The sequence below is a fragment of the Callithrix jacchus genome, chromosome 15 (assembly GCF_049354715.1).
Source record: "Callithrix jacchus isolate 240 chromosome 15, calJac240_pri, whole genome shotgun sequence".
Classification (NCBI taxonomy): Eukaryota; Metazoa; Chordata; class Mammalia; order Primates; family Cebidae; genus Callithrix; species Callithrix jacchus.
The window spans coordinates 1,131,751-1,150,484 of record NC_133516.1 but is presented as its reverse complement, the minus strand read 5'-3'; the positions used below and the strand labels follow the sequence as shown (position 1 = coordinate 1,150,484).

Here is an 18,734-nt window from a genome sequence, read left to right as displayed (position 1 = left end):
TTCCCAAGTTCAAGCAATCCTCCCACCTCACCCTCCTGAGTTGCTAAGATTACAGGCAGGTGCCACCACACCTGGGTCTTTTTTTTTTTTTTTTTTTTTTTTTTGTACTATTAGTAGAGATGGCATTTCACCATGTTGGCCAGGCTGGTCTTGAATTCCTAACTTCAAGGGATCCATCCACCTCAGCCTCCCAAAGTGCTGAGATTACAGGTGTGAGCCACTGCACCTGGCCATACCCACTTTAGTATTTATTCTTCACAGCGCTCTCACCTGATGTGCTGTTTGTGTTTATGGTTTCTTCATGGATTGCCTGTCTCTTTCCTCCTCATTAGAACGATGGATCCATTAAGACAGCAGCAACTTTGTTTTGCTCATTGCTGTTTCCCCAGAGCCCGGAACTCTGCCAGGTATATAATAACCAGGCAGTAGTTATTCATAGAATGAATGAATGTAAGAATGAATAAGTGGCCGGGTACTGTGGCTCATGCCTGTAATCCTAGCACTTTGGGAGGCTGAGGTGGGTGGATTGCCTGAGGTCAGGAGTTTGAGACCTGCCTGGACAACATGGTGAAACCCCATCACTACGAAAAAAAAAAAGGTAGCTAGGAATGGTGATGCACGCCTGTACTCCCAGCTACTCAGGAGGCTGAGGCAGGAAAATTGCCTGCACCCAGGAGGTGGAGGTTGCAGTGAGTCAAGATTATGTCATTGCACTGTAGCCTGGCAGAAAGAGAGAGACTGTCTCAGAAATAAATGAAAATAATCTTAAAAAACAGAATGAAAGACCAGAAGGCCTAGATAGAAGAAATAAGTTACAGTAATCCATAGCGCACAAGGGAAACTACAGTGAATGAGAATTTATTTGACTATTTCAAGATAGCCAGAAGAGAAGGATTTGATAAATATTTGAGGTGATGACTGTCTGTTACGCTGATTTGATCATTTCATATTGTCTACAGCTGGGGTCCCCAACCCTCCTGGCCATGGATCAGTACCAGTCTGTAGCCTTTTTTTTTTTCCTTTTTTTTTGAGACAGAGTCTCACTCTGTGCAGCAGTGTGATCTCAGGTAAATGTCACCTCCACCTCCGAGGTTCAAGCAATTCTCTTGCCTCAGCCTCCTGAGTAGCTGGGATTACAGGCATGTACCACCACACCTGGCTAATTTTTGTATTTTTAGTAGAGACAGGTTTCACCACGTTGGCCAGGCTGGTCCCAAACTCCTTACTTCAGGTGATTCGCCCTCCTCATTCTCCCAAAGTGCTGGGATTACAAGTGTGAGCCATTGCACCCTGGCTTCTTTTTGTTGTTGTTGTTGTTTTGACACGAAGTTTTGCTTTTGTTGCCCAGGCTGGAATGCGATGGTGTAATCTTGGCTCTCTGCAACCTCTGTCTCCCAGATTCAAGTGACTTTCCTGCCTCAGACTCTCAAGTAGCTGGGATTACAGGTATGAGCCACCATGCCTGGCTCCTTTCTCTCTACTAGAAATACAAATTTTTGTATTTCTAGTAGAGACAGGGTGTCTCTACATTGGTCAGGTTGGTCTCGAACTCTCGACCTCAGGTAATCCACCTGCCTCAGTCTCCCAAAGTGCTGGGATTACAGGTGTGAGCCACCGCGCCTGGCTTCCTTGTTAGAAGCTGGGCAGACAGCACAGCAGGTGAGCAGCGGGTGGGCGAGGGAGTGTTCACAGCCACTCCTTATTGCTGGCATCACCACCTGAGCTCCACTTCCTGTCAGATCGGTGGCATTGTTAGAGTCTCATAGGAGCGCAAACCCTACTGTAAATAATACATTCGAGAGAGCTGGACAGTGAGCTTCTTATGAGAATCCAATGCCTGTTGATCTGTCACTGTCTCCCATCACCCCCAGAAGGGACCATCTAGTTTCAGGAAAACAAGCTCAGGGCTCCCACTAATTCTACGTTATGGTGAGTTGTGTAAGTATTTTATTATATATTACAATGTAATAATAATAGGAGTAGGCCAGGCACAGTGGCTCATGCCAGCTATCCTAGCACTTTGGAAGTCTGAGGCAGGTGAATCACCTGAGGTCGAGAGTTCAAGACCAGCCTGGCCAACATGGTGAAACACCATCTCTGCTAAAGGTACAAAAACTGGCAATGGTGGCAGGAACCTGTAATCCCAGCTACTTGGGAGGCTGAGGCAGGAGAATTGCTTGAACCCAGGAGCAGAGGTTGCACTGAACCACAATGGTAGAATTTTGAGAGGCTGAAGTGGGCGGATCACCTGAAGTCAGCAGTTCGGGACCAGCCTGGCCCACTGGTGAAACCCACATGTAATAAAAATACAAAAATTAGCTGAGTGTGGTGGTAGAAGCCTATAAGCTGAGTTACTCGTGAGGCTGAGGCAAAAGCATTGCTTGAACTCAGGAGATGGAGGTTGCAGTGAGCTGAGACCTTGTCCCTGCACTCCAGCCTGGGCAATAGAGCAAGGTTCTGTCTTTTAAAAAAAAAAAAAAAAAAAAAAGGCAAGCCAGTTACAATGGCTTATAAAACTTTGAGAGACCAAGGTGGGAAGATCACTTGAGGCTAGGAGTCCCAGGTAAACTGGGCAACATAGCAGGACCTCATCTCTACAAAACATTTTTAAAAAATTAGGCACAGTGACATGTGCCTGTAGTCTCAGCTATTCAGGAGGCTGAGGCAAGAAAATTGCTGGAGCCCAGAAGGTGGAGGCTGCAGTGAGCCATGCTTGTGCCAGTGCACTCCAGCCTGGGTGACAGAGTAAGACCCTGTCTCTCAAAAATAAAAAAGAATTCAGAGTAGAGAAAAGTATAAATTGTAAGTTCAAGCATGCCATGTCCCAAATTTTATTCAGAAGTGTTGATGTGTGCCCCAAGAACTCTGCATTCATTTCCCAGTGCTGCCTTAACAAAGTACCCTAAACTGTGTGGCTTCAACCACAGAGATTTATTCTCACAGTTCTGGAGGCCAGGTGTCTAAAATCAAGGGATTATTGATTGATTGTTTTTTTCTGTGAAGGCTGTGAGGGAGGGTCTGTCCCAGGTCTCGCTCATGGATTCTCAGAGCATCCAGAGTTCCTCGGCTTGTAGGTGGTCTTCTGTCTCTGTCTTGACATTGTCTTCCCTTTGTAGGTTTATTTGTCCACACATCCCCTTTTTATAAGAACACAGGCACACGGGATTAGGATTCACCTTCATTACCTCAGGTTAGCTCAATCACATGTGAAGAGACTGTTTCCAAATGAGGTCACATCCACAGATCCTGCGGCGTAGGGCTTCAGTGTCTTTCAGGGAGACACAGGACAACACCTAACGCTATAGATTTGCAAATATTTTTAGTTTGAGTCTCTGGGTTTTATTTTTTCTTTTTTGCATCAGATGGGTGAGGTGATGATATCGTAACAAGTTTTGAGGAAGGCACATATCATAAAACAACCTGAAAACTTAATCGTCATGTTTAGGTTTTGGTTTTTTAATTTTAGTTTTTCTTGAGGCAGGGTCTTGCCACATTACTCAGGCTGGAGGGAAGTGGTGCAATCATGGCTCACTGCAGCCTCGACCTCCTGGGCTCCAGTGATCTTCTCACCTCAGCCTCCCAAAGTGCTAGGATTATAGGAATGAGCCACCACTCCCAGCTGTTCCCTATTTTTTTGTTTGTAAGTTGTTCATTTTACTCAAAAACACACCTTTGCAGCTGGGCATCCTGGCTCATGCCTGTAATCTTCAGCATGTTAAGAGGCCCCGAGGCAGGTGGACCACTTGAGGTCAGGAGTTCAAGACCAGCCTGGCCAACATGGTATAACGCTTTCTCTACTGAAAATACAAAAATGAGCTGGAGGTGGTGGTGTGTACCTGTAACCCCGTTGACTCGGGAAGCTTAGGCAGGAGAACCACTTGAACCCTAAAGGCGGAGGTTGCAGTGAGGCAACTTCATACTACTGCACTCCGAACTGAGTGGCAGAGCGAGACTCTCACTCAAGATAAAAACAAAAAACAAAATATACATACATATATACACACACACAGACACTTAATACACACACACACACACTCACACACACACACACACCTTGGCAATATTTTTATATATCCACATTCGCTGGTTCAATTTAAATTCTATGGTAGATTTCATTTAAATTAATACAATCTAAATACTATTCTATTAAGTTCTATAACTAAAAAGAATAGGCCATGCATTTAAATGATTCAAAGTTCAAAAACTATGAAAGACTATAGATCTGAGTTTCCCATATGGCAGCCAGTGGCTTATGTGTTTATTGAAATCTAAGTGAGGCCAGATATGGTGGCTCATGCCTGTAATCCCAGTGCTTTGGGAGGCCGAGTCTGGTGGCTCACCTGAGGTCAGGAGTTGGAGAGCAGCCTGACCAACATAGTGAAACCCCATCTCTACTAAAAACACAAAAAGTAGCCGGATGTGGTGGTGAGCCCCTGTAATCCCATTTACTTGGGAAGCTGAGACAGGAGAACTGCTTGAACCTGGGGGACAGAGGTTGCGGTTAGCCAAAATCACGCAACTTTACTCCAGCCTGGGCAACGGAGCGAGACTCCATCTCAAAAAAGAAAAAAAATCTAAATAAATTAACATTAAAGAAAACGAAGGATTTGGTTCTTTGTTTGCGTGGGCCACATTTCAGGTGCTTCACAGCTGCAGATGGCCCAGAAATATGGTCCTTATTGCAAAAAAGTTCTATTGGTTGGTGTTGGTGCAGCCTTAAAGCCACTCTCTCACGCCTCCTCAAAGCCAATCGCTGTTAGGGTTTTTTGGTGATTCCTTTCCAAGATAATCTATGCACACAATCAGCACGTGGAGTTAATATATCCACCTAAAAAAATCAGAGTCTCCCGTGTAGTGCAAATGATCGTGTAACAGTCCATGGAATGAAATGTATTCATGTAGTTTCTTAATGAAGTACTCTTGAGTTTTTCCCAGGTTTTCTGCTATAATTATTCTGTGGTGAACACAATTCTCTCTCCAGAGTAAATTCATAACAGTGGAATTCCCTGGCCACAAAGTTTATATGTTTTTCTCATTTCTTTTCTCTTTTCTTCCTTTCTTTTTTCTTTTCTTTTCTCTTCTTTCCTTTCCCTCCTCTCTCTATTCCTCTCTTTTTCTCTTCGTACCTCTTTCCCTCCCTTTCCCCCATGTCTTTTCCCCCTCTCTTCGCCTCCTTTTCTCTCTCCCCCACTTTTCTCTTTCTTTTACAAGGTCTTCTATGCAATGGCATGATCCTAAATCACTGCAGCCTTGAACCCCTGGGCCCAAGTGATCCTCTTGCCTCAGCCTCCCACGTAGCTGGGACTAAGACCTGTGCCTCCATGCCTTTCTATTATTTATTTTCTTTTTTGTGAAGATGGGTCTTACTATGTTGTCCAGGCTCATTTTTATCTTAGTAGGTGCTTTTCAAGGGATTGTACCCAAGGGTACCTGGATGGAACTTAGAAAGTCACTTGAAGCCCTTGTCATTGTGTTGAAGTTTCGTGTCTGTCTCCTTTATCCTGGGGAGAAGATTTAAAACTTCTACCCCCTTTTCACGCAGATTGGTGACTTCAAAAGGTAAACAAATGTTGGGAGGCTGAGGCAGGAGGATCACATGAAGTCAGGAATTTGGGATTAGGCTGACCAAGGAGAAACCCTGTCTCTACCAAAAATACAAAACTTAACTGGGCATGGTGCACGACTGTAGGCCAAGCTTCTCAGGAGGGTGAGGCAGGTTAATTGCTTGAATCTGGAAAGTGGAGGTTGCAGTGAGTCGAGATCGTGCCACTGTACTCCAGCCAGGTACAAATAGCAGCTTTAGACTTGATCCCACCAGGCATGACCACTGGGCACGTTCAGCAGTGGATCGCCCAATTCTGCCTCAGTTTCCAGTGTCTTCTCAGAGGCCTGGAGTGGAGAGTCTGAAGCCAGGCTGGATGTCTTGCTGCATAAATACTCTCTCCACTTCCACCTGTGCCATCAGCCTGGGTGAAGACTCATGTCAGGGGAGAGCCGTCTTCCTGCTAAAGCCCCACCTGTCTGATGGCTGAGACTTCTGCCTCATTTCCAGAACCCCCAGGGGACCTTGAATGTCTTGTTATTTGCTAAATGTGCAAGCACAGATTGCCTGTACCTTCCCTTGGACCTTCCTTCCACTCCCTATAGAGCTGTCTGAAGTCTGGAAATGTTTATTTGCATTTGGAGAAATTCTACTTCCATCTGCCCCAGACTCATCAAAATTACAGTAACAGCTGGCACTCTAACTTTCTGGGGCATGTTCCAGCAGGCAGGAGGTCCCTTCTTCAAGTCCTCTTTGTAACCCCATATAAGATAAGGAAACTGAGGCAGATGAGTTCTTGAATACAAAGTGCCAGAGCTTGGGTTCAACCTCGAATTTCTGGGCCCAGGGGTTCGAGGCTTGAATTCAGCCTTAAAGTTTGTAGGATTTAAGGTTGGTCTGGGAAGTGTTCTGTTTGGCACCCCGTCCCCGTGTGGGTCAAGGTTGGGTCCTGGTTTGCCTGCAGAGCCCCAGTTTATGCCTGCTGACCTGACGCATTTGTGACTAGTGTTCTCTTTAATCTGCAAAATGTAGTGGTTTGGGAGAGAAATTCTGTGCTCTTGTTCACGTGCACCCTGAGGAAGCTCTGACACCACCACGCAGTCTCTGATACACACTGGAGAAAGCCAGCACTAGGATATGCCTGTCAGCAGGAAAATCTGTGAGCATCTACATCCACATGTAGACATATTTGTACACATACATTCATATACACACATCCGTATATATACACATCTTTATACATCCACACACATGTCTGTATACCCACACATTCATACACATATCTACATATAGACACTACCATGTACACATCACTGTACATACACATTCATATCCACACATTCATACACACATATTTGTGTATTTTGGTATTTCTGTATACATACACATCTACACACATTCATGTACAGATACATCTGTACACAGATGCACACACATTCATACACACGTCTGCACACATGTCGGTGGGGATCAGGGAAACACAGCGTTAAGTAGTGAGGGTCTGGTAATAGTATTGTTTTGACATACTTTTGGTGAACTGACTAGCTAGTGGCTATGAGAGGGATGGGTGGGGTTTGTTCACCGTCTGGCGGGGCCATCAAAGATGATATTTGTAGTTGCTCATGGCTTTTCTAGAGGATCTCCCATGTGGGGCCTTGGAGTGTAGTGAACTGTCCCCATGGCCCCCCTGCCAGTGTCTGCACCAATGACCAACAAAGTTCTGGCTTCACTGGCCTCAGGACTTTGGGGTGTACTGTAAGAAATGCTAGTGTGCCATGGTTGGACGTGTCTGGTCACCACGTGGAGATCCGTTGCCAGTGGCAGGATGGGAGCCGGGAGAGCCAGGAGGATGTTGCAGTGAGATAGTTGGAATGACCAGGGCTGGAGCTGGTGTGCAGCAGAGGTGAGAGATGGGGTTGGTTCTAGTCACATAGTGACGGTCAACTGAGTTTTTGATAGATCCAATGAGGGGGGTTGTCAAGGAGAAAAGAGGAGTCCTTTGTATATATGTCTGAGTTTGTAACACAGGTTTCTAATTTTGAGAAATCTGCAGTTAAAAAATTGACGAAGGACTAGGCACAGTGGCTCACGCCTGTAATTCCAGCACTTTGGGGGCCAAGGCGGGCAAATCACTTGGGCTCAGGAGTTTGAGACCAGACTGGCCAACATGGCAAAACCCTGTCTTTACTAAAAATAGAAAAATTAGCTGGGCACTGTGGTGTGTGCCTGTCATTTCAGCTACTTGGGAGGCTGAGGCAGGAGAATCACCTGAACCCGGGAGACAAAGGTTGCATTGAACCAGGATCCCACCACTGCACTCCAGCCTGGGTAACAGAATGAGACTCCATCTTAAGAAAAATAAAAAACTGGGAAGGATTGGCATACAAAGCCATTAGCTTGGCTGTCTCCTGCCATCTCTCTGGTCCCAGCTTGTATGATCATGGCTGGTCTTGCTGGCCAAGCCTGCCATTCCAGGTGACACCAAGGCCTTTTCAGGGCTATAGTGACCTGCAGCCACCCATTGTTGGCAAGGCCAAGCAGTTCCAGGTGCAGTTGGAGATGAAACTGGTGATGGGGCCAGCCCTGTCATTTTTACAGGGAACCTCATGCAGCAGGTGCGCAGCAAGCTGGCCTCTCTGCATCGCTGAGCCATCTGCTGAATGACCAAGCCCACCTGACAGGTAGGCGATGAGACCCCTTGTGCCCTGTCTCCTACATGGCCAGGCTAGGGTGCGGGCCAAATGCCTCCTGATGGTTCTCATCACTCCTGCCTTTTAATATCAACATCCCATCTAAGGACAGATGCAGGCTCAGTGTGAGCCCCCAGAACCTCCCCCAACCTCCAACCTCCCCCACAAACCTTAAAATAGCAGCTTTAGGACAGTTTTTATTCTCACCCACGATAAGAAGCACATGTAACATTTTGACCTAAAATACATGGGGCATTTAAAACACACACACAGGCTGAGCAGATGTTGGCACTGTGCCAGAGCCAAGGTGGTGGCACCTGGGTGTGCCACTTATGTGTTCTGAAAGATTCCAAGGTAAGGACAGGAGCTGGGGCTGGGGGAACTTGGAGCGGTGGCTGTTGACCACCTCATGTGGGTGTTTGGAAGTCATAACAGCTGGCCCATTTCCACCTGTGAGTTCTGGATGACCTTCAGTGTTGCAGAAGAAGAAGCTTCAGAAGGTGAAATATACCCAGCGACCCATGATGTGTGGTTAATTCTTTTGTCATCTGTCCTATTTGATTTTGTTTCATTGTACATTTTTTTTTTTTTTTGAGACAGTCTCACAGTGTTGTTGGGACTCAATGCAATGGTGCAATCTTGACTCACCGCAGCCTCTGCCTCCTGGGTTCAAGCGATTCTCCTACCTCTGCCTCCAGAGTAACTGGGATTACAGGTGCCTGCCGCCATACATGGTTAACTTTTCTTTTTCGCATTTCTAGTAGAGACGCTGTTTCACTATGTTGGCCAGGCTGATCTCGAACTGCTGACCTTAGGAAGTCTGCCTGCCTTGGCCTCCCAAAGTGCTGGGATTACAGGCATGAACCACTGCGCCTGGCCTCATTCTACTTTATCCTTGGACCAAGCATGGTATCCAATGCCTATAATCCCAGCATTTTGGGAAGACAAGGCAGGAGGATTGCCTGAGCCCAGAGTTCAAGACCAGCCTGGGAAACATAGTGAGACTCCTGTTTCTACAAAAAATATGTGTATATGTATGTATGTATGTATGTATGTATGTGTGTGTGTGTGTGTGTACATACACACACACACATATATATATACACACACACACACACACACACAAATTAGCCAATGTGGTGGCACATGTCTGTAGTTTTAGCTACTTGGGAGGCTGAGGTGGAAGATCAATTGAGCCTGGGAGGTCAAGGCTGCAGTGAGCCATGATTAGACCTGTCTGTGGGCTGTTGTGCAGGGCACAGGTGTTGACTCTTCAAGGAGCCCCCAACCCCAAGGCCCCTGGAGTATTCCTGAGTTCCCTCTTTGCCTGGGGCTGGGAATTTTGGTCCCTGGGGCTAATGCTTTCACCTGCCTGCTCTCTGTCCCTGCAGCACTGCTGGAAAGGAAGGAGGATGAATGCTGGGTGGCCACCCTGCGTGCCAAACTCTTCGTGCCAGGGCTGGTGGGGCTGTGTGCCCTTGGCTTGCTGCAGCAGTGGGGCCAGCTGTGGACCAGCTCCCTGAGGATCCAGTACAGCCTCCTGGGTAAAGCACTGTGTGCCTGGCTGTGGGGCAGGTTGAGGTGGCAGGGCCTGCCCTGGTTCCTGTGGCTGTGGCTCTGCGAGCTAAGATACGCTGTCACCACAGGATTTTTCATTAGCCATTCTGTGGGCTCTGAGTAGGACTTAGTACCTGCTCATTAAAAAAAAATGTCTGTTGAGGGGAATTTATCCATCTCTTAAGACCTCCCTATGAACAGGTTCTAATGGAGTGACAGGTGAAGCAGACCACAGGGTGGGGGAAACATGACTGAGGCCAGGCTGGGCTGGGCCCTCCTCCTCTTGGAGCCCTGTTAAAGGGGCTGCCTGGCAGAGGAGGGCAGGGGTCCCTTGATTGATCCTCACAGCCCAGGCAAAACAGCCAACACACCAGTGCAGCACTGGCAAGAGGCTGCAGACAGAGAACGGCTTAGACGGTGCCTACAGGCTGGAGCTGGGCCACGAGCTCCACTGCACACAGATCTTGGCCTTCAGCTACAAAGTGGGTTCCCAGGTGAGGTGGGATGTCCAGAGAGTGCGCCAGAGTCTGGCAAGTGGTGATCTGAATACCCCAAGCTCAACCCCAAAGAGATGAACTTGCTCCCAATAGCAGAGCCATTTAGGAATAAATCCAGGGCTGGCACTTCAGCCTCAGTCTTATTTCTATTCATCCAGGAGGCAGAGGTTGCAATGAGCCAAGAATGTGCCACTGTACTCCAGCCTGGGCAGCAGAGTGAGATCTTATCTCTAAAATAAATAAGTTAAAGAAAAAAAAAAGGCCAGTCGCAGTGGCTCATGCTTGTAATTCCAGCACTTTCAGAGGCTGAGGCAGGTGGATCACGAGGTCAGGAGTTAAAGACCAGCCTGGCCAACATGGTGAAAGCCTATCTCTATTAAAATACAAAAATTAGCCAGGCGTAGTGGCGGCTACTTGTAATCCCTGCTTCTCTGGAGGCTGAGGCAGGAGAATCGCTTGAACTAGAGGTGAGCTATAGGAAGCACTGGGATGAGAGCAGCAACAAGAGGCATCTCCGTGTCAGCCAGATATTCGAGAATGACTCAGGGCCCACCCTGAGCAATCACTTCATGGAGGTAAGCCAGGCCACTGCGGCAGAGCCATGCCCTGTGAGTCCAGCGTAGACGGTGGGAGCTAGGGAATCCCTCACGGCCCTCTGGCCCTGGCTGCAAGGATGCAGGCAGCTGAAACTCAGCCTTGGTGACTTTCACTTTTGCATCTCCAGCCCTACGTCCCCAGGGGTGAGAAATGTTTGTCACAGTGCCAAGGACTGGAAGGAGGGCTTGGGAAACACAGATTTCCAACCGTAAAAATGCATTTTGGAAACAGCAGTTCGCTTTCAGGTTTTCCCAGAGCGGGGGGCCTTTTGCTGAGTTAGGAATCACGGTGTGCTCAGCAGATGAACAGGTGTGGTTCTTCTACAGCACGCATTTAATCTTGTACATTTTTTTTCCTTTTCATATCCAGTCCTGCAAATGGTGTTTTTTTGTTTTTTTGTTTTTTTTTTTTGAGATGGAGCATCGCTGTGTCACCAGGCTGGAGCGCAGTGGCACAATCTTGGCTCACTGCAACCTCTGCCTTCCATATTTGAGCAATTCTCCTGCCTTAGCCTCCCAAGTAGCTGAGACTACAGGCATGCACCACAATGTCTGGCTCATTTTTGTATTTTCAGTAGAGACGGGGTTTCATCATTTTGGCAAGGATGGTCTTGATCTCTTGACCTCGTGATCCACTGGCCTCAGCCTCCCAAAATGCTGGGATTATAAGTGTGAGCCACCGCACCTGGCCCAACCTTCTTTTTATTTATTTATTTTAATTATAATTTTAGTTTTTTTTATTGTATTTTATGTTTGGGGGTACATGTGAAGAACATGCAAAATTGTTGCATAGGTATACACTTGGAAGTGTGATGTGCTGCCTTCCTCCCCATCACCGATATCTGGCATTTCTCCCCATGCTATCTCTCCCCAACTCCCCACCCCCCCGGCCCTCCCCTATTTGTCCCCTACAGACCCCAGTGGGTGATGTTCCCCTCCCTGTGTCCATGTATTCTCGTTGTTCAACACCCACCTGTGAGTGAGAACATGTGGTGTTTGATTTTCTGTTCTTGTGTCAGTTTGCTGTGAATGATGGTTTCTAGGTTCATTTATGTCCCTACAAAGGACATAAACTCATCGTTTTTTATGGCTGCATAGTATTCCATGGTGTATATGTGCCACATTTTCCCTGTACAGTCTATCATCGATGGGCATTTGTGTTGGTTCCAGGTCTTTGCTATTGTAAACAGTGCTGCAGTGTACATTCGTGTGCATGTGTCCTTATAGTAAAATGATTTATAATCCTTTGGATATATACCCAGTAATGGGATTGCTGGGTCAAATGGATTTTCTATTTCTAGGTCCTTGAGAAATCACCACATTGTCTTCCACAATGGTTGAAGTAATTGACACTCCCAGCAACAGTGTAAAAGTGTTCCTATTTCTCCACATTCTCTCCAGCATCTGTTGTCTCCAGGTTTTTTAATGATCACATTCTAACTGGCATGAGACAGTATCTCAATGTAGCTTTGATTTGCATTTCTCTAATGACCAGAGATGATGAGCATTTTTTTATATGTTTGTTGGCCTCATGTGTGTCTTCTTTTGTAAAGTGTCTGTTCATATCCTTTGCACACTTTTGAATGGGCTTGTTCGTATTTTTCTTGTAAATCTGTTTTAGTGCTTTGTAGTGTCTGGATATCAGCCCTCTGTCAGATGGGTAGATTGCAAAAATTTTTTCCCATTCTGTTGGTTGCCAATTCACGCTAATGACGTTTCTTTTGCTGTGCAGAAGCTGTGGAGTTTGATTAGGTCCCATTTGTCTATTTTGGCTTTTGTTGTCAATGCTTTTGGTGTTTTGTTCATGAAGTCCTTGCCTACAAGTATGTCCTGAATGGTTTTGCCTAGGTTTTCTTCAAGGGTTTTTATAATGTTAGGTCTTATGTTTAAGTCTTTAATCCATCTGGAGTTAATTTTAGTGTAAGGTGTCAGGAAGGGATCCAGTTTCTGCTTTCTGCACATGGCTAGCCAGTTTTCTTAACACCATTTACTAAACAAAGACTCCTTTTCCCATTGCTTGTTTTGTCAGGTTTGTCAAAGATTGGATGGTTGTAGATAATGTTGTGTTGCCTCCAAGGCCTCTGCTCTGCTCCATTGATCTATATCTCTGTTTTGGTACCAGTACCATGCTGTTTTGATTACTGTAGCCTTGTAATATAGTTTGAACTCCAGTAGTGTGATGCCTCCTGCTTTGTTCTTTTTGCTTTGAATTGACTTGGCTATGCGAGCTCTCTTTTTGTTCCATATGAACACCTTTTAATTTATTTATATAAGGTGTTTTTTTCCAGTTCTGTGAAGAAGGTCATTGGTAGCTTGATAGAGATAGCATTAAATCTGTAAATTACTTTGGGCAGTATGGCCATTTTCATGATATTGATTCTTTCTAACCATAAACATGGAATGTTTCTCCATCTGTTTGTGTCCTCTCTTATTTTGTTGAGCAGTGGCTTGTAGTTCTCCTTGAAGAGGTCCTTTATGTTCCTTGTTAGTTGTATTCCTAGGTATTTTATTTTCTTTGTAGCAATTGTGAATGGCAGTTCGTTCTTGATTTGGCTCTTGTTAAGTCTGTTACTGGTGTATAGGAATGCTTGTGATTTTTGTACATTGATTTTATATCCTGAGACTTTGCTGAAGTTGTTTATCAGTTTCAGGAGATTTTGGACTGAGACGATGGGGTCTTTTAGATATACAATTATTTCATCTGAAAATAGAGACAATTTGACTTCGTTTTTTTCTATTTGACTACACTTTATTTTTTTTTTTTCTTGCCTGGTTGCTCTGGGTAGAACTTCCAGTACTATGTTGAATACGAGTGGTGAGAGAGGGCATCCTTGTCTAGTGCCAGATTTCAAAGGGAATGCTTCTAATTTTTGCCCATTCCGTATCATATTAGCTGTTGGTTTGTCATAAATAGGGTTTATTGTTTTGAGATATGTTTAGTCAATACCTAGTTTATTGAGGGCTTTTTTAGCATAAAGAGTCATTGAATTTTGTCAAAGGCCTTCTCTGCATCAATTGAGATAATTATGTGGTTTTTGTCTTTTGTTCTCTTTCTGTGGTAAATTACATTTATAGACTTGTGTATGTTGAACCAGCCTTGCATCCCCGGGATGAATCCTACTTGATCATGGTGGATAAGCTTTTTGATGCGCTCTTGCAATCAGCTTGCCAGTATTGTATTGAAGATTTTTGCATCTATGTTCATCATGAATATTGGCCTGAAGTTTTCTTTTCTTGCTGAGTCTCTGCAGTGTTTTGGTATCAGGATGACTTTGGTCTCATAAAATGATTTGGGAAGGATTCCCTCTTTTTGGATTATCTGGAATAGTTTCAGAAGGAATGGTACCAGCTCCTCTTTGTATGTCTGGTAGAATTCGGCTGTGAACCCATCTGGACCTGGGCTTTTTTTGGGTGGTAGGGTCTTAATTGCTGCCTCAACTTCAGACCTTGTTGTTGGTCTTTTCAGGGTTTTGACTTCTTCCTGGTTTAGGCCTGGGAGGATGCAGGTGTCCAGGAATTTATTCATTCTTTCCAGGTTTACTAGTTTATGTGCATAGAGTTGTTTGTAGTAATTTCTGATGATGGCTTGAATTTCTGTGGTGATATCCCCTTTATCATTGTATATTGCATCGATTTGATTATTCACTTTTTTCTTTTTTATTAACCTGGCCAGTGGTCTGTCTATTTTGTTGATATTTTCTAAACACCAGCTCCTGGATTTATTAATTTTTTTTAAAGGGTTTTTTGTGTCTCTATCTCCTTCGGCTCTGCTCTGATCTTAGTTATTTCTTGTCTTCAGCTAGGTTTTGAGTTTTTTTGATCTTGCTCCCCTAGCTCTTTCAATTATGATGATAGGGTGTCAATTTTGGATCTCTCCTTGCTTCTCGTGTGGGCATTTATTGCTATATATTTTTCTCTAGAGACTGCTTTAAATTTGTCCTAGTGATTCTGGTATATTTTGATTTCGTTCTTGTTAGTTTCAAAGAACATCTTTATTTCTGCATTCATTTCATTGTTTATCCCATCAATATTTAAGAGCCAGTTGTTCAGTTTCTGTGAAGCTGTATGGTTCTTAGTTTCTGAATTCTGAATTCGAATTTGATTGCACTGTGGTCTGAGAGACTGTCTGTTATGATTTCTGTTGTTTTGCATTTGCTTAGGAGTGATTTACTTCCAGTTATGTGATCAATTTTAGAGTAGATGTGATGTGGTGCTGAGAAGAATGTCTATTCTGTGGATTTGGGGTGCAGAGTTCTGTAAATGTCTATTAGGTTGGCTTGTTCCAGGTCTGAGTTCAAGTCCTGGATATGCTTGTTAATTTTTTGTCTTGTTGATCTGTCTAATATTGACAATGGGATGTTAAACTCTCCCACTATTATTGTGTGGGAGTCTAAGTCTCTTTGTAAGTCATTAAGAACTTACCTTATGTATCTGGGTGTTCCTGTATTGGGTGCATATATATTTAGGATTGTTAGCTCTTCTTGTTGCATTGATCCTTTTACCATTACATATTGTCCTTCTTTGTCTTTTTTGATCTTTGTTGGTTTAAAGTCTATCTTATCAGAGATGAGAATTGCAACTCTTGCTTTTTTTTTTTTGCTCTCCATTTGCTTGGTAAATCTTCCTCCATCCCTTTATTTTGAGGTTTTTGTATCCTTGCATGTGAGATGGGTTTTGGCTTTTTATTTAATTTGTTAGTCTGTGTCTTTTGATTGGGGCATTTAGCCCATTTACATTTAGGGTTAATATTGTTATGTGTGAATTTGATCCTGCCATTTTGATGCTAGCCAGCTGTTTCCCCACTAGTTAATGCAGTTTCTTCACTGTGTTGATGCTCTTTAGCATTTGGTATGTTTTTGGAGTGGCTGGTACTGGTTATTTCTTTCTATGTTTAGTGCCTCTTTCAGGAGTTCTTGTAAAGCAGGTCTGGTGGTGATGAAATCTCTGAGTACTTGCTTGTTCGCAAAGGATTTATTTTTCCTTGACTTATGAAGCTTAGTTTGGCTGGATATAAAATTTGGGGTCGAAAATTCTTTTGTTTAAGGATGTTGAATATTGGCCCCCACTCTCTTTTGGCCTGTAGGGGTTCTGCTGAGAGATCTGCTGTGAGTCTGATGGGCTTCCCTTTGTGGTAACCTGACCTTTCTCTCTGGCTGCCCTTAGCATTTTCTCCTTAATTTCAACCCTGGTGAATCTGATGATTATGGGCCTTGGGGTTGCTCTTCTTGCTGAATATCATTGAGGGGTTCTCTATATTTCCTGGACATGAATATTGGCCTGGCTTGCTAGGTTGGGGAAGTTTTCCTGGATGATATCCTGAAGAGTATTTTCCAGCTTGGTTTCATTCTTTCCATCACATTCAGGTACACCTATCAAACGTAGATTTGGTCTTTTCACATAGTCCCATATTTCTTGGAGACTTTGTTCATTCTTTTTACCCTTTTTTCTCTATTCTAGCCTTCTCGCTTTACTTGATAGAGTTGATCTTCGACCTCTGATATCCTTTCTTCTGCTTGGTCAATTCGGCTGTTGAAACTTGTGTATGATTCACAAAGTTCTCATGTTGTGTTTTCTAGCTCCATCAATTCACTTATATTTCTTTCTAAGTTATTTATTTTCATTAGCATTTCATCAAATCTTTTTTCAAGGTTCTTAGTTTCTTTGCATTGGGTCACAACATATTCTTTTAGCTCACAGAAGTTTCTTATTACCCACCTTCTGAAGCCTGATTCTGTCAATTCATCACACTCATTCTCCATCCAGTCTCGTTCCCTTGCTGGTGAGGAGTTTTGATCCCTTGTAGGAGGAGAGGTGTTTGCTTTTGGGTGTTTTCATTCTTTTTGCACTGGTTTCTTCCCATCTTTGTGGATATACCTACCTGTTGTCTTTGTAGTCACTGACTTTCAGATTGGGTCTCTGATTGGACATTCAGTATGTTGGTGTTGAAGTTATTTCTTTCTGTTTCTTAGTTTTCCTTCTACCAGTCCGGCCCATCTGCTGTAGGAATGCTGAGGTCCACTCCAGACCCTGCTTGCCTGGGGATCAACTGCAGCAGCTGCAGAACAGTAAGGGTTGCTGCCAGTTTCTTCTGCTATCTTTGTCCCTGAAGAATACCTGCCTGATGTCAATCTGAGCTATCCTTTATCAGGTTACTCTTTGGATATAAAGGGGTCAGGGAGCTGCTTGAGGAGGCAGTGTGTCCTTCATAGAAGCTCAAGTGCTGAGCTGTGAGCTTCGTTGTTCATTCAGAGCTGCTGGGCAGGTACATTTAAGTCTGTTGCAGCAGAACTCATAACCCGCCCCCCCCCCACTTTTTTTTCCCCAGGTGCTCTGTCCGAGGAGTTAGGGCTTTATTTATGAGTTTCTCTTGTGCTGCTGTGTTTTTTCAGGGCTGCCCAGCCCAGTGAGGAGGCAGCCTAGTCACTGTCTGCCTGCAGAGGTTTGCTAAGCTGTTGTGGGCTCCACCCAGCTGCCATGTGAAATTCCCTGCAGTCCTGTTTATACAGGTATAGTTAGAACTGCCTCAGCAATGGCGGTTCACCTCTGTAATTGTGGACTCTCTCTGTAATGGCGGGCTTCCTCAGAAATGGCAGACCACCTCCGTAGTGGTGGAGTGTGTTAGTAATGGCAGACACCTCTCCTGCACAGAGCTGGACTGTCCCAGGTTCAGCTGTGCTTGCTGTGAGACTCTCAATCCAGAATCTTTCAGGTTGCTGTTTTTTGGGGGATTGGGACCAGCCTAGCCTGATCACCTGGCTCTCTGCCTCAGAGCCTTTTTTTTTTCTTTTTAGTTGAACATTCGACTGTCTCCCAGGTGTTCCAGTAGACTGTTGAAAAGGCACTGGGATCCGTGTGATTTCCTGTGCGGTGACCCACTGCGCTGGCTGAAAGAGCTGCACTGAGATTCATGGCACTTTTTTGCCCAGGAATCTCCAGGCCTGGCTCCCTGTTTCAGTCTCCCTTTTAATCAGATGAATGGGTGAATCTGTCTCCCTGGAGCTCCAATCATCAGCTTAAATGGTGCCTGGACCTGTGTATTTTGTACGGAGAACCGCTGCACTGGGGCACTGGCCAAAACAGCTGTGCTGGTGACCCATGGGGCTCCTCCGCCTGGGAATCTCCTGGTCTGTGGGCAATAATAATCCATCTGGAAATGTGGCATCAACTCACACTTCACACTTTTGCTGGGAGCTGCAATCCTGAGCTACTCCTAATCAGCCATCTTGGATTCGTCTGTGTTTCTTATTCTAATCAGATGTGGAACGGTTTCAGTGCAGCATATATGTTCATGTTAGTGATGAACTTGGGTGGAGATGGTGACACAGCTTGTTCTCTCCTCCTAGGTTCTCGGTGAATTCAAGATCTTGAGCTGCCAGGGGCCTGGCCACTCCCACCCTGAGCCCTGCTTTGGCTGAGCTGGTCATTGCTGCATGTCCCTGGCTTCTGGCCTGCCTATCCTCTGCAGTGCACAGGTATGTATGTGTGCACATATGTAAGTGTACCTCACACATGCAATGCTCACCTCACACCCACCACACACATACACACCATACAGAACACACAGACAGCCACCTCACACACCATACACTACATTATACACTATTTCCACCTCACACACCCCATACACTGAATTTGTATGGATACTCCACATGTACCACACACAAACTGTAACCACCTCACACACAGCACACATATATCATACCTATCTGACACACCAGGAACATATCACATCCACCTCACACCACACACATACACCATGCACACCACACACAACACACATACAGACACCTCACACACTATATAACACTTATAAACCATGCCCAACTCACACACCCCACACACTTAACCTATA

General features: G+C 44.9%; 1 protein-coding gene and 1 pseudogene across 1 annotated transcript in view; one reads left to right on the top strand and one right to left on the bottom strand.

Annotated features, from left to right (window-relative positions):
* The window catches only part of LOC118151079 (uncharacterized), a 113,576-nt gene extending 98,113 nt beyond the window's left edge, over positions 1–15,463 (top strand). Inside the window, exon 5 of the mRNA XM_078350061.1 lies at positions 9,624–15,463. Coding sequence (XP_078206187.1) covers positions 9,624–9,913 — 290 coding nt within the window. The 3' untranslated portion in view covers positions 9,914–15,463. The remainder of the gene's footprint in view (positions 1–9,623) is intronic.
* On the bottom strand, positions 3,357–3,454 carry LOC128930795 (small nucleolar RNA U13; annotated as a pseudogene).
* Positions 15,464–18,734: the final 3,271 nt, after the last annotated feature.